At 34.3% G+C, this 16,808-nt stretch overlaps 1 protein-coding gene across 1 annotated transcript in view; it reads left to right on the top strand.

Moving 5' to 3' along the window:
• Positions 1 to 6,727: 6,727 nt before the first annotated feature.
• Positions 6,728 to 16,808, top strand: part of LOC105854735 (lysine-rich nucleolar protein 1-like) — a 31,762-nt gene continuing 21,681 nt past the window's right edge. The window contains 5 exon segments of the mRNA XM_012735146.1: positions 6,728 to 6,740; positions 8,024 to 8,230; positions 9,509 to 9,636; positions 10,057 to 10,112; positions 16,462 to 16,516. Coding sequence (XP_012590600.1) covers positions 6,728 to 6,740; positions 8,024 to 8,230; positions 9,509 to 9,636; positions 10,057 to 10,112; positions 16,462 to 16,516 — 459 coding nt within the window.

Genomic DNA, 16,808 nt, shown 5'->3' with positions numbered 1-16,808 from the left:
TGTTAGAATTACCACAGTCCTTCATGTTTTTTCCTCCTGTTTTGACCCATCTTACTTCCCCTACCCTGTCATATAACTCAGATCAGCTTGCTGTTTTTTCCTTTTTCTAGACCTTTGGTTTGGTTCCTCTATATTCCACATATATAAGTGAAGCCATCTGATAATATTTATATTATCATTTATAACATATTATATATATATCAATTTATAGCATATTATTTTATTTGAAGAAATAACTCATTTAAATTTCAAATTTTCATAATTTTAATGATACAATATTTTAGCACAATTACATGCATTTTTTTGTATTTATGAAGTGCCTACTAGTGCTCTGTGGATGGTAACAGTAATATATTTTGCTGTGTTAACTCTACTAGCTATGAACTTAAAATTTAATCTTATTATCTGCCCCTTGCACAGCAAGGTGGGTCATTTGAATAACAACCTTGTGTTAAAAGTGCTTTTCCTTCCCCTGTCACAACTATATAGAACTGTATGTCAGATACTCATGTAGTCCATTTGAATGACAGACTTGTCTAAGGTGAGAGAACTCACCAGTTTGTATATTTTCATTTGACCCAGTGTTCTGTGATTTTATTGTCAATGTTTTCTAATTATGTTTATCATATTGTATGTCAGATAATCTTTTCTAATAGCATCTAATTTATCAAAGAGTTAAAATATTTATTTGAAAGATATATACTTGGAGAGGTTTTTCTAGTTCTTCATTAAATGTTCATGCTATTTAAGTCATCTCAGTATGATGTATTTCTTTGAGAAAATGTTTTTCAAGAGCAGTTCCTCAAAGATCTTTGAATAGGTGTGAAAAATAGTCTAGATTTGGGGAACTGCTGTTCTTGGTTGGCATTAAATCTACTTTGGTCACACTAGACCTCATATTTTGGGAACTTAGATTCAAGGTTCTCTATCAGTCTTACTAAAGGTGACTGGTTTCATCAAATTGTATTAGGAAACTTCATATAATTATTGAGAAAGCATAGTCAGGCACAAGGATTAATTTAAATTTGATAGGCTACACAAAGAAAAATTTTTGTCCATACTTCATCACAGCTTCTCATTGTTGCCAGCCCACAAGTCAATAGATAACCCACAAAGCTTGGCTACCTGGCCTTCTGGCCATGCCAGTGACACATGTGAGAACGCATATGTACGTGAGCCACTGTGCTCCCCTGCAGTGAGGCAGGATGTTCTATTGGAACATATTCACATTCAGAATTCGCTTACCACGACAGGAATGAATGGAAAGTAAGGCCCACCTCGAAAGTAAGATTGTTGGCCATTTGAAGGCTAATCCATATAATTTTTGAGGGAATTAAAAAAATAAAGTGGTTATATGTTCATGTTTGGGCCTAACTGACAGTACATCTCCTGGATTGGATGTGAATTCAAGATGAGAACAAGTATTCTATGGGAGTGACTTGATTTTGTATTGCGATAACTATTTTTACATGGTGCTATGGTTACATGCATCACATTTTCCTAATGTTTGTGTTTTCACACATCCTTATAGCTGTTGAGTACTAATCAAAATGTATACTTTCAGTTTTGAAGCAAGGCATACTCTTCTTAAGAATATGACTGAAACAACATGAATTCTCCTGCTTGCCTTTCACATTTTGCCGCCTGTAGTTAATTTTATACTTTTTTTTTAACTTCAGTTTAGGAAGGCAGTATTTTACAAAATGTACAACTTCATAAGTTTCAGACAGCATTTTTAGACTCAAAAGTATCTTATAACATATTTGCTGGCTGTAACTATCATAATGCCAATCAAACAAGTATGTCATTTATACAACACACAACACATTTTTTTTTTTGCCTTCGCATTCCATTTTCCATGTATATCTTGTGTTTTAATGACTATTGCTGAAGCTTGATTTTATGCTAATAATTTCAGTTAACTCACATTAATAGATAGGTATATGACTAGTAATGTGGGTATTGGTATTGTTTTAACCATACAGACTTTCAGGCATTAATGTTGTGTCCATACTTTCTGTGATTTGTGCCATTTTGATTTTGTTTCTATAATAAAAGAAAATGAGTCCCTCCAAAATAAAATTAGATTTCCTCCTTTGAAACTCTTGCCAGCTACTTGGTTAAACTGCATTGCTAGGCTCAGTGTAGAGGTTGTACATCATGCTATCTCAGTGAAGATCAGACTCTCTTAGTTTTTGCTATCTCTGAAATGTGAAATGTGTGCAAACTGCAGTATTTTCACATAACAAGTAAGTAACACCTTGCATGTACTTGTTACTTTCTAATTATCCCTGGTAAAAGTGTTTGGTGTTAAAAATGAAAAGCAATGTGACATTCATAATTCTTATCCTGGTCTCTTTTGCAATTTCAATATGTTTTTATGTCACTATGAACTGATGCAATGTTTTTCACCTTGCTTTTGGAGGGAAAAAAAAAAAACCCAGAATATTGTTGCATAAAGTTCCTTAACTTTTTTCTAGCACTTGCCATTTTTTAAAAAAATATTTATTTATTTGTGTATACAAAACTGAGGTATAGGCCAGAGCTGTGGAGGGTGTTGAGAGGGTTCACCCGAGACAGAGTGGGGAGCAGAACAGGCAGACTGATGAAGTACACTGCTGAGGGGAGCAGCAGGTGGGTCAGCCATGTGGGTCAGCTCCCTGGCTGGGGATCGAACACATGCCACAGTGGCTATGGTAGCTTATTGTGCTGTGACTTAATCGATTGTGTCTCCATGGAGGGCCAGCACTTGCCATTTTATAGATTTTTTTATATCCATTATCAGGTATTATATTACTAGTCCAGATTGGTGACACTATTCAAGGGTATGACAGTGTTCTTCTGAACAGTGCATCCATATTTATCACTGGCCTTCCTAAAACCTTTCAGGGACTTTTCAGTGCATTCACAGTACTGAATTCTAAGGTGGACCACCAGATGTGGCTCCTGCCACTCTTTCTCTCATTCTGTTCTAGCCATGTAGATAATCTCTCTTTAAGGTTTTTGAACAAAGTACTTTCTCATTATGTGGCTTTTGCACTGACCTTTCTGCCTAGAGTATTAGTGGCTCTACTCTTTGCATGCTATTTGGTTATTGGCTTTGACGACATTTTTTCACAGTGTTCCCACATTCACTCCATGATTCATAGTATCCTGTTGGTTTTCTTCTTAATTGTTTTAGTTGATCCTACAGCTCATGTATTTACTTGCTCATTAGAGTGCCTCTACTAGATTAGGAACACTGCTTGTCTTGGTTATTGTACTGGAAACTTTGAATATGATATGAACTCAAGACCTATTGCTATGTGAATCTACTAATGACCATTTCTGTAGCAAAAGTTTACCAAATTGGTGTGTGATTTTTGATAAAAGGCTAAAGAAAAAGTATACAAAGTTAAACACCCATCTGCTCCACAGCAGCTTTTAGACTAATATATCAAATGAGAAAATAGGAAAACTTTAGCTCAAGACAAGGACTTTGTGGTTAGAGTAGGTGTTCATGGATATTCCATGATTATACGTGCTCTTGGTTCTTTATCTCCTGTAAAGGAAGGTCAGAACTTTCTAAACAGAAGTCTCCATATAGCCTTTGCATTTTCTATTGATTTACTCAAATTCTTGAAGGTTCAAGTTGTAAGTAATGGTTTGAACATTCTATAATTTTTATTACAATAACTATACATGAATTAAGATATCCTTTATAAACTAATGTGATGACTCCTTAGATTTAAAAATTGTTAGACATTGACAGATACAGATATTATAACTCTGTATACGCTGTATAGAAAATTAAGACTAAGCCTCATTCGGCATTTGATTGATTTCCCCCCACAAATATGGCATAAAAATATGGTGAAATTTTGTGCAGGTTTGGAAAAATTATGAGTCTCCACCTACTATATTAACTTAACCTATGCAAATATGGTATCATCTCCTTTAGTGGTATTTAAGAACTCTGATGATGCAGTAGAAAGTAGAAAAGGACAGATCTGCTTAAATTCAAATAAATTTAGTCCCATCAGTCTGCAGTATTGCTTTTTTTTTTTTAAGATTTATTTATTTATGTATACAAGAACTGGGCACAGGCCAGAGGTGCAGGAGTGTAAGAGGATTCATCAGAGACAGAGTGGGGAGCAGAACAGGCAAGTTGATGGAATTACATTGCTGAGAGGAGCATCAGGCAGGACAGGAGAGGTCTTCTGTACCTTGTGGGTCACCTCCCTGGCCAGGAATTGAACTCGTGCTGCAGTGACTGTGGATCAATTCATAGTGCTGTGCTTTAACCCATTGTACCACCAGGGAGAGCCCAACATTGTTTTTTGCTATTAGATGGTGCTGACAGATGTTTCATTATGGTCTTTATTATAGCCATCTATTGCTGTTGATTACCTGTTGTTTGTCGAGGATTTTCTATGAAGGATTAGAGTATGATTTTGGTTTCCTAGGGCTAAGCTGGACTGTACTTTTGCTATTGTAATGACAGTATTCAGCGTTACTTCTTGTCAGGTCACGTACATACCCATCTTCTAGGTGTCAGCTAGCACAAGGATACCATATCAAACCTAGTTCCAGGCTTTTTTCTTTACAGATATCTACCCCTAGACATCACCCACCATTTTTCCTTTCTTCTATCAAACACAGCATATTTGATTATATTCACTTTACCTGGGTAGTGGGATTCTAATAAAATTTCCTTGGACCCTAGACAACATCATTTTCAATAACTTCAAGATGACTTCTAGCAACTTTCTTGCAAAGGAAGAGTAAACACAAGTAGGTAAATGAAATTAAATGAGCTAATCTACTCTGTGAAGTACATGCTATCCATGGATTTAACTCCTTACATATGAAATATTTTGAATATTCATCCTCAAAATCTTGCTGTCATGTTATAATGTGACACCAGCTCCTCATTCTTTATTCTATGAAGTCTTCTAATATCAATTGACTAGGTATGTTGAGATTGTTTCCTGTAAGAAATACTTTATTTTCAGTGCTTAAGAGAGCACTTACCCAGATAAGAGAATGTAATCAGTCCTTCAGATGCTTGTTTTTTGTGGTTAAATTCTTCTAATATTCAGAATGAGTAGGAGTCCATTAGCAACCACTGTTGTTTTATTTTTTCTCAAATTAATGGGCTTTTCATACTCATGTTTACAAACATAATTAAAAATAGGCTTTTGTGAGAGGAACCTAATTCTAGTAGATAAATGATTAACTGAAGTAGTTTTTTTTGAAGTAGCTTTTTCTTAGAGAGCACCTGAGATAAGTTTAGGATTGCTTCTAAGAGAAGATAAAGTTAGGACAACTAATTTGCAAAATAGAAACCAGAACTTAGCAGATTTGAGTGTTCTTTATCTTTCAAGACTACTAGTCAGCAAACATTCTCTAACATAAGGATGTTAGATGTGGATGTTCTTTTAAGATTACTTTTATTATCTCTGTTTTATAGATGACAAGAGTAACATGAAAGTTTCCAACTAATATATTGGAGATCACAATGAAAAGGAATCTTAAAATTATACTTTCTTAAAAAATTCACAAATATTATTCGCTCATGCTTGAATCAACAATGTGTATAGAATTTATATACATATGTATAAGTACATATACTGTAGCTATCTAAAATATGAGTATCTGGAAATCATAACTAATTTTATAGTAATAGAGATATCATGTATAACACAGATCAGGCTACTTATTTAAAATATAAAAATATTAACTTTGGGATATCGTTCAAAAGACAAAATTATACTCTCCTTGGAAATCCTATCTCATTGTTTTTATGGGAAGAACTTTAGTTCCTGTATTGGAACTCTGTGACAGTTGAGTGGCATGGTGGTGGAGAATAGCCAGTGCTGAAGTCCTATCTTTACAGAAGGTGGTGATTTTCCACAGGTCACTGAAAGGCACCACAAAACCCTTGTACTGTCAAAGATGTAGATTCTGGAGAAAATAGTTTGAACTTGTAGTTGATTAGTTTGGTCTTTATTCTCATACATATAGAATCCCTTCCTGAAGGCTCAGATTAGTTTTTTGTGCTCATAGAAACAATAAGAAGGGTACCCATATGAGACATCTTAAATTGACCTTGAATTTAATTGTTCACCAAGTGTGTTTCACTAATAGAGGTGAAGAGAGCTGGCCCTGGAGTCCGCCCTGTTGGGTTAGAACAGCAGTTCTACTCTTGCTTCATATCTTTGATTCAATTTCCATATCTTTCATCATGAGATATTAAAAGCTTTTCCTTTTAGATTTGTTGAGAACATGAGGGAGAAACTGTATGGAAGCTTACAATAGAATACTCATTAAAGATGAGATTTATTGGCTACTAAAATTCCTGACTGATCTAAGAAAAAAACAATACTAAACTCAACAAGGAAGAAAATGTCATCTCTCCATAGAGTCATTTTTCATAGGATAAATAAGGGATTTCCAGTAGAGATTGTGTATACAAATCTGCTTTTGATTCTATAGTGGATGACTGGAGAATGAGACTGCACATGCAATTGTTAGTGATGGTTAAGCCTGCCTTTGCTTAGGCCTTCCATGGCTAGTCAGATTCTTCAACAGGTTGGGTGAAGACCCTACACTTGTAGTTTTATTATTACCATCAGCGTGTTCATTCATAGGGAGTGGTCATCAAGATTTTATACATAGGAGATCATGGAATTTGCGAAGAGATAAAATTTTATAGTGAGTAGTAAAGAAGGCTGCAGATACGGGTATGAGTGCCAGGAGTATGTCCTTTTTTCCCTGTGGTTATAATTCTTTTAGATGTAGTTTATCTGAAAGATGAGGATCCTCGTAGTCATGTCCATTAGGAGCTTATGATGACAAGGATGTTAAGCATGTAAATCACATTGAACAGAGCTTATTGTGTGAGAATGGCCCAAGGACAAGAGGAAGAGGAGGAACCAGTATTATCAGACAGCAGTGGTCACTTACTGAGTTGATTCCTCTCAGTGCTGCTAATGGCTACTCAACTGGAAAAAGTGGGGAGAAAGTGGAAAGAATGTGAGATAAATAATGTTCTCATGTATAATTATTTTACTTAAATTCACTCATTGCTCATTAAAATTGCTTTCTTCTTATTAAAGTTTCTCAACGAATAATTTTCAGTCTGAAACCTTATTTTTAACATGCAAGCAGTGATTAATGTAAAAAATCTGTTGCTTCTAACCTTCTCTAATACATCAAAAGATACTTTATTTTATTTATTCTGATGGGTAATGGAACAAATCTAACAGCCATGTTTCCTTTGTGGATTTGTAGGTATTTCCTATAGGAAAATTTATAGCATGGGGAATGCTTGTGGTGTTTCTTGTTTAATTAGTTTGCACAAATGCTGAAGTTGTGAAATAGCTGAAACTATTTCTAGATACTATATAAAATATATAGTCAGTCATCAACTTTACATGGAAGAATCTGGTGCTCGAAGAGTAACTGTACTTGACCATTCAGTGTGGATGTGTTGAGTGATCAAGAAACCTCATGTCTAAAAATGTGATCAGTTTTATTCAGGTGTGTCAGTGGATTAAAACAACCATGTACACTTATTCTAGATTTATATATCTAAAAGTGAACACACGAGAAGGTGATCTTAAAACATAAAAAAATGTAAATATATATTTATGTCAATTTGGATTAATGTGTGTGTATTGTATGCGTTTGTTTATATGCATATTTATATATCTAAGTGTATGCATAAATAGATAAGTACAATATCCTGTTGGCCATCTTACTGAAAAAGAAAGTCTACCTTTTTTTTCTATATTTTTGCTAATTTTTAGCAAAATATAAAGAATGTTAGGAGTTTCTGAGTTTATTTGTGAAATTATAAAATATGAGGTTCATTCTGTTGAAGCAAGGTTTCTGAAATAAGATTCAGCAGTGGATTGCTGCCTGGGTAGAAACTAGAAATTCTGTGTCTGCTGATAGGCGGCACTGTGGGTGCTTCGCACAGTGTCTGGCTCCAAAACCTATTTTGGAACCTGTCATGCTCATTGGGCTTTCCTCCCAGGTTTCCTGATCAGAAAATTGAAGGCCAGCTGCTCCCTGTCATTAGGAAGCTTAGTGAAAGTCAACACGACCTGGAAGCCTACTGGAGGCTGTCGGGACAGTGTCCACACTGACTGCAGGATGCAGGATCACCTGGACAGAAGCTTTGTGAACGCCACCTGGGAGTTGCTTACTGATCTTGCTGCAAAGCAGCCGCAGGAGATGATAGGTCAGCTTCAGAATATTCAGTTGTGGATCTGTGTCATGACTGGGGAATTTTGAACTAACTTTGGAGTGAGGGAATGAACATTCTTTAGTGTAAGGTAAACATTAGTATGTCTGAATTGAGGAACTCCCTTTGTTATCTGTCTAGAGCTTCAATTAAGTAATTACCCGTCCTTTCTATTGTGACCAGTTGAATCACTTCCACCTAACCTTTTTGTAATATATTTGTTACAAAATAGATCAGAGTGATTTATTTTCTGGCTTCATTAGTGAAGATATTCAAATTATGCCCTGGAGTCTAACAGTTGTTTCTAGTCTTTGGTCTGATAGCTGGTTGTGCTGCTACATATGTTACACTGTTCACACATGCTAAATTGCTAAACTCTCCTAAATTCCGCTAAATATTTTGGCTGAATGGTTTTCTCTGGCATTTGATTATACAAGTTGTCCATATATATATAGGATATTCTGGATTTCTCCTATTTTTATCATGTCATAGTTTCACTTAGCATGATCTATTGAATGAAAAGAACATGACCTTTCCATTCAAATGTCATCAGAGGACTAGGGTAAAACACAAGCATTCTACACATATCCTTTCTCAGTGGCCTAGGCAATCGGGATCTAATTCTTCTATGGCAGCAGATGGAGGTGGTAAAAACTGAGCTTCTAAATGGCACGAATCTCTGAGTTAAAGGGCTTGGGGCTGTGCCATGCAAACAGCCCTGCTTTTTTCCAGCCTGAAACAAGGATGAAAGCCAGTTTTCGGAGAAGACCAGATTAAAAGGAGCCCAGATTTCCCTGAGTGTCCAGAAATGATCACAATTTTAAAATACGGGTCTCTTATAAAAGAATGCCACTGTTACACCAACATTGATAATGCTTACTGACTCTCTGGAGTATGTGTATTTATCCCATAGGTTTAAAAAAATAATGAAGCTAATTTCATCTTATTCTAACATATTTACTCTTTCTCTTTTCCCCTACCCCTTTTTCTTTCCACACTCTCTTCCCTCCTTTTCTTTCTCCCTACTCCTTCCCCTCATCCCAACAGTAAGCTTTTGGTGATTTGGGGGGGGGGGGAGAAAGGGTATTTTTAGTATACAGAAGAGAAATTAGGTGTATATAGTTTGTTCATTTGTATTAGTGCTCTTTATTCAATATTTCACCTCCTCTAATGTCATGATTCATTTCCTTTTGCATTCTAGTACATACTGGAATAGTTTCTGTCACATATTTAGTTGCTAATTTTAGAGTACATTCATAATATCTGCATTTTCAGCATATATATCTGTAATGCCAGTAACTAACAAAATCATAGAGGGAAAAGTCTTACTAAGTTCTCATTGCTGTTGGAACAAAACCAAAAAAGATGCTAATGAATTCTGTCTTCTAGCAGAGGAATTATCGGTATCATCTCATGCATTTTTTAAATGCAGATGCTTTATTTGATCATTGTTATTTCCTACAGGTAGGTGGAGATGGAAGCAAATGGCTGGTCTACTGTATTGAGAATATCACAGAGAAAGGATATCCACTTAAAATTCTTTAATCATCATGTATAATGATCTATCTGTGGTAGGAAAAAGAAAAGAAAAACAACAGCTTAGCCATTCTTCCATTGTTTTTTTTTTTTTTTAAAGACCAATTTTTTTAACCCATTCCCATTGACTTGTCAAAATTCTTGTGTATACCAATATTCTGCTGTCAGAAAGACTGAACAGAAATATTGTACAGTAATTGATTTTGTTAGTGAACATCTGGCAAAACAGTCTGGGTATTTACTTGGAAGAAATGTTCCATGTAAGTAAGCTTTCTGTTGGGTTTTAGGGCACTAAAGTGCCAGTTCAGGCTGTTCTAGGCATAAAACTAAGAGAGAGGAGTAGGTAAGTGAGACAATAAAAGAAAATGAGGAAGAGATGACATGATTTTCACACATGGACTGGTTGTAGGAATCTTTTATTTGTTTTTAAGACTACATCACTAAGTTCAAAATAGAAACCAGAAAATTATTTTATCTCAAAAATGGCCTGTAATTAGCCATTTTTCTAAATAGAGTTTGCTTTAATAAAAGTGCCAGTGAGGAAAACTCAATTGTGACAAAAAGTTATAATAAAATATAATATATACAAAAGTGTATCTGTGATGTTAGATCCTACTGTTAGGAATGCAGTCATGATACTGTCATTTGATCTCTTAGCTAACATGTCTGGCTGTACATACTTGTATATTGCAAATTACTTGTTTTTTTCATAGCATACACTTTGATACAGTGAAGGTTCACAGTGTGTTCTTCCTCACCCTTTCTTATTTCTCTGTTAAAGATTGTACTTGGTGCCATAAAATGTGGTTGTGCAAACTTTGTTGTTTATTTAACTTTTAGGATCTCTTGGTAACTTATTTTCCTGCAGTGCAGGACATTAAAGTTTTCCACAGAAAACTGGGAAGCTACATGCAAAAAAATGAAACTAGATCATTGCCTCACTCCAGTCACAAAAATCAACTCGAAGTGGATCAAAGACCTAGACATAAGAACGGAAACCATAAAATACCTAGAAGCAAAGATCGGTCAAACAGTACATGACATATACTTCAGCGACATTTTTAAAAACAGAGCACCCAACAATAGTGAAGGCAAGGATAAATAGATGGGACTACATCAAGTTAAAGAGTTTCTGTACAGCAAAAGAGACATTACAGAAAACAAACAGACAGCCCACTAGTTGGGAAAACATTTTCTCACACAAAAGTTTTCCACAGAAATAGTTACTTGCACTAAGCATAAATAGTTGGGTATGTTGGCATGGTGTCTTATTTGTATTCCTCAAATTATAGCAGTTAATTTACTGTACCTATTAAGGTGGGCTTCCTAATAGACAGACTTTGTCTTATGGGTAACTACATAACTAACCAATTTTTATTTTCTAGTTTAATTTATTCTTTTACATGTAATGAATATTAAGTGGCTACTTTGAGAAAAATTTCCTCCATAATTTATATTTATTTTTGGCACATATTTTATGATACCAATGAAAGTTTCTGAAAAATAAACCATTGTATGCAAATATTTGCTACCGTACATGTTTAATTTGAATGTTTGTCATAGTCACATAATTCATTTAGCTATGATGGATACAGCAGATCTTTGAATAACATTGTTTTATTCAGTGTCCATTGGTGGAAAACAGAAATTGATTTTTGCCAGGGCCACTGCCTATGTAGGTTTTCTATGGATATTCTTTTCTTCCCACATCTTAAAGATGTGCATGCCAGCTTACTGTCCTAGTGTGAGTGTGAGTGGGTGTGCCTCCAGGAGAAAGGGTGTTCTGCTTTCAGCAGAAAGCAGCCCTGGCCACTTCCCACCTTGCCCCTGAGCTATGCAGAGGCTCTAGCAGCCCTCAATCCTGAATAAATTGGCTGGAAAATGAAGGAATGGATGAATACAAGTTATTGGATCATATTGGACATCCTTTGGGTTTCTGTGTTGAAACATATCACCTTATCTATGGTGATATTTTTGTGACTTTACATATGCTATTGGGACACAATTCTTGTTTATCAACTCTCCTCTGATGAAGTTGGTTATGTTATGTGTCATTTCACTTAAAGTTACAGTTTCAAAGGTATCAGCAGTGTTATGTGAGGACTTCAGCTTGTAGGTACATTTATCTGGCACATAAACAATAAGCAAAAGGAAAGTAATGTATTGAATTTTAATGGTGTTTGTCTTAATTAAAAAATATTGCCCTTAAGAAAAAATCTTCATAGCTCACTGGATTTATAGTTACCCAATTGTTATATTTTGACAATTTCTGAGCAGATATACTAGTGATTTAAAGGTTGGTTTCTGGGGTCAGTTAAATCTGGATCCAAATCCTAGTATTACCACAAATACTTAAATAGTTAAATAGTTGGTATTTGACATTAGGCCAGTGGTTTGATCTCTTTTACTCAATGAGAATAATAGTATCTATAGAGTCGTTGCTATGAAGATAAGATAAAGCCTAATGTGTGGCAAGAACTCAAAAAAAAAAAAAAATGGAAGTGTTTGTTCATTTATAAAGATCAAATTAATTGGTTTTATTTTGTTTACACCAGATTTAATTAAAATTTAGCTAAATTTGCCAAATTCATCATAATATTTAGTAATTACTATCTCTGAACATGTTATTTTACTTTTCAAATAACAAGATAAAAATTTAAAAATTAAAATTTACCAAGATACATAATACACAGTTAAGATTTTTTTGCCAGCAAGTAAAATTGCATATAATTTTATTTTCAGTTTTATTTCACTCAGTAATATATATAGCCAGTTTCAGAATATAGAGTAGTCAGAGTATTTTCATGTATCATTGTACCTTCAAATTAAAGATTAAATAATTTATTCATGAAGTAATCATTTCTAGATACGTGCTGAAACTAAAGGATATAAATGACACTTTGCCAGCTTTTAAGGCACTCAGAGACTGAGAGCAAAAGTATTTTAATAGAATGATCAATTAAACAAGAGAGGCTTTTATAATATACAGAAATAACAGGAAGAAATGATTAACTACTGAAGGAGTGGACTCATAGGCCTTATTTGGGGCTTGGAGGTTGGTATCTTAATTAGGCTGGTGTTAGGGTTTCCATGTATGTATTTTGATTTTGTAAGAAAGTAAAGGTGATAGGTGGAATGGTGAGTGGCAAAGTAAAATTTGTGTGAGTTGATAAAGGTCTTGTAGTCAAGGTTTGGCTTCTTTGTGCTGCTTTTTTCTGTTCCTTGCCTATTCAAGAGCAAGGAATCATGGTCAATTTCTTCAATTCAAGCCATGACATAATGCTAGAGATTTCTGCCATCATTATGCTAAAACTTGTCAACATTTGCCAGGTAGTAAAGAAACCTTGCAACTAGTAACGATTAAGTGAAAATGAGGGCCTAAAATAGCATTTCTTTCTTTAACCTAGTCTTTTTGTTATTCCTGAGATAAGTTTAAGTCTACCAATAAGATACACTGTACTCATCTCTTAGTATTTCCATGTCAAATTGTGCCTACTCTTAAAATTTCATTGATATGTCTTTGTTCAATACTTATCTTTTTTGCTAAACCATGACGTCTTCATTTCCCCAGGGCACAGAGTAGGTACTCAGTAATTATTCAACTACTCAGTATATGTTCTAGGTTTAGTAATTTTCAGTTATATTAAGAAAACATCACTTTTTATATGCCATTCACCATATTTATGTCTTTGGTGAAATGTCTATTTTGCTTCCCATTTTTTTGACTGGGGTTATTTGTTTTCTTATTGGGCTGTATGAGTTCATTGTAGATCTTGGATAGTATGTCCCTTCTTAGATGTGTGATATGCAGACATTTTTACCATTCAGCAGGGTACCTTTCCATTTTAACAGAGGGGAGAGGGTACTCAGTGGTGAAGGGTTATTGGTATTTTGGTGGTAGGCATTGTATGTTGACGCATCTAAAGAAGTGTTAAATTATATCCCTAAACCATATGTTGTTGTAAACATTCATTGCCTTAATAAAAATAGAGAGCAATTAAAAACAAGGACAAATACCACTTTTAAAAAATGAATTGGACAAGATTTTGGAAAGTCAAGAAATTATGTGTTTGATTAAATTTTAGAGGATTTTGAGTCACTCAGTTATATTTTCAAGGAAGAATTTTAGTAGACTTTTATTCAGTATTCTTTGAACAAAAATTGGGTGTTGGACACTGTCTTGAATGTTGGTAATATAAACATGAAAACCCATGATCTGCCCTATATAGTTTCCAATTACTGCCCTCTGATACATGCAAACAGTTCAAATACAGTAGGAAACTAGAGGCCTCTACAAAATGCTATGATATAAAGTTGCACACAGCTCAGCTTGAAGTGGTCAGAAAACAGACAGAAAATGTAACACTTGGCCTGTTAGCAAGGTATTACTTAATTTTCAGTTGAGTCGGTAGAGGATGCATTGCAAGTTTCATAGTAGAATTAGTCATGGAAAGGAGGAGAATCCATACATCTTTGACTCTAGAGGGAGGAAAAAAAGAGAAAAGGGGTGGGGGATAAAAATGGAATGGAAATAAGTGGAATAAAGTTATGAGGAAGACTGAGACTGAGACCAGGCATGTTTGGTAACTACTGTATTCAACTGTAAAAGTAAATTATTGCCAACTTGCTGTAAGTAGCTTCGGATTTATATAGCCATGTGTATTTATTGTGAAAGGTTAGACCATTCTTTCTAGAATGTTATCTTTGAATATATATGCATATTTATTTTCAGCAAATTTGTGATCATATTATATCTTTTTATTACTGGAAGTTGTTCTTTATGCTGTATAAAATAAGTACAAATTTACAACATAATTTCAGTGACTGAATAATCTTCCACTTCTGGATATAGTTCAATCTGTTAACCTTTTCATTGTCAGGAATTAAATTGTTTCCATCGTTATTTGCACGATTATACATAACAGCTATGGAAATTCTTAGTACATAAATATTTTTAAGTGTTTTCAGCTTATTCTTCACATTTTTAGAATAATTTTATAGAAGTGGAATTGCTATATTATAATGCATGCATACACTTGAAACTTTTTTAACAGTACTGAAATTTCCTCCAGAAAACTTATCACATATTTGAGCTTATTTATTTTTGAAAAGCTGTATTAGGCTATCAAGATATAAAAAAGTACATACATTTAATGTGTATAATTTGATGAGGTTGGATGTGTGCACACAACCATGAAACTATCATCACAGACAAGATAGCAGACATATCTTCAAAAGTTTTCTCAGGTCCTTTTGTTGTTCTGTTTTGTTTTATGAACTCTAAATAAGATATCTACACTCTTGACAAATTATTTAATTGCACAAATAGTATTATTCATAAGCACAATGTTGAACAACAGATTGCTAGAACATACTCATTTTACATATCTGAAATTTAATACCCATTGAACAACTCCCTTTGCCCAGCCCCAGCAATAATCATTTTGCTTTATGCTTCTATAAATTTAGTTATTTTACATGTCTCATGGAAGTGAACTCATGTAGTATTACCCTGCCACTGCATTATTTCACTTAGCATTATGTCCTCAATTTTTTTTGACAAATATGGCAGCCTTTCTTTTTTTGATGCTTAGCCATATTTTATTGTATGAATATTTTCTTTATTCATCTGTCAATCAAAATTTAGTTTATTTCCATATTTTGGCCATTATGAGTTGTGTTGCAGTGAACATGAAGTTCAGATACCTCTTTGAGAAGCTCTTATCAGATTCTTCCATATATACTCAAAAATGGGATCAAAGAATGACTTTTGACTGTCCTACTATGAGACCCCCTTATCTGGTATATTTACCATAGTATTGCATCTTTGGGTAATGTTGATTCCACTTATTAAAATATTATTTGCATATCATCGTTTCACTAGTCAAAGATAAAGTAAAATTCTATAAAGTAAAAATCACTCTAATTTAAGACATTTATTTTTTCATAGTTGTGATATGTATTCATTAAAATATTTCCAAGCAGTTATTGTAAATTGTCTGTTATAATCACTGTACTTGTAACAATTAGAATTTAGAGTCCTTGTATTTTCCTCAGGTTTTCTAATTTCTGTAAAAATACTAGTATTATTAAAAGGAGACATCCTCTAACAAAGTGTTTTGATTTACGCAAAGGACTTATACATTTTTAATCTGGTTAGTTTCCAGTTTATAAGAAGCTTAACAAAGATAAACCCAAGCAAAATGGAGCAGGAAGGCACATTAATGATTATCCGGTTTTCAGTGTAATCTTCTAGCTCTGTGCATAGTAAGTCAATTTTCAGAAATACTTTGCCATTAGGCTAGTATAGCATCTTTTTAATTATTAAAGAATCCTGTCAGATCTTTGAAAAACTACACAACATCATAGGTTTTCTTTTCCTTTGTAGCTGTGCTTGCTGTCAGAATATATTTAGAAACATCGATGCTTAAGCAAATGTGTAATACATGTGGTCAAAGTAATGCAGCATAAGCGTAAGTTTACTCCAGGGAATGCAAAACTAGAGTTTTGATGTTTGTGCTTAAATATTTAGTACCAAGTTCAGCTCTAGGCAGTTGGTAGAGCATATCTTTGACATTCTAATCTTCTTCCAGCTCCTTTTTATATAGGCATGCTGATGTATTGGAGCTATATCTGTGATGTAGTTCCTTCAGCTTTCTTTTACTGTCTCTTCTCTTCATTTTACTTTCAAGTCTTCCTCCAGCTTTGCAGTCGGCCTCTGCTGCAGCAGTAGGACAGGACAGCAGGGTATGTGCTGTTCTCACTGTGGACTAAAGCCACAATGTGTAATAGATTGGGTCTTGAGACAAGAAACCAGAGACATGAGAGCTTAGATGGAATACAACTAGCAGATGCTTTATCTATTGATTTGTAAAGCTGGAGAAAAAAAGTTATGGAAATTTGGTCAGCAAGATAAACATTCCAGGATAAGTGATGGTTATATAGGTCATCTTCAGAAATAATGTAGCAAACACATGCATCCCAGTTTCTTTACGGGCACCTTTACATATTCTGTACCTTAAAACAGAAGGTTTCTGTC

The sequence above is a fragment of the Condylura cristata genome, unplaced genomic scaffold (assembly GCF_000260355.1).
Source record: "Condylura cristata isolate star-nosed mole 26May11 unplaced genomic scaffold, ConCri1.0 scaffold00004, whole genome shotgun sequence".
NCBI classification, from domain to species: Eukaryota; Metazoa; Chordata; class Mammalia; order Eulipotyphla; family Talpidae; genus Condylura; species Condylura cristata.
This window is presented reverse-complemented; position numbering and strand designations above follow the sequence as displayed.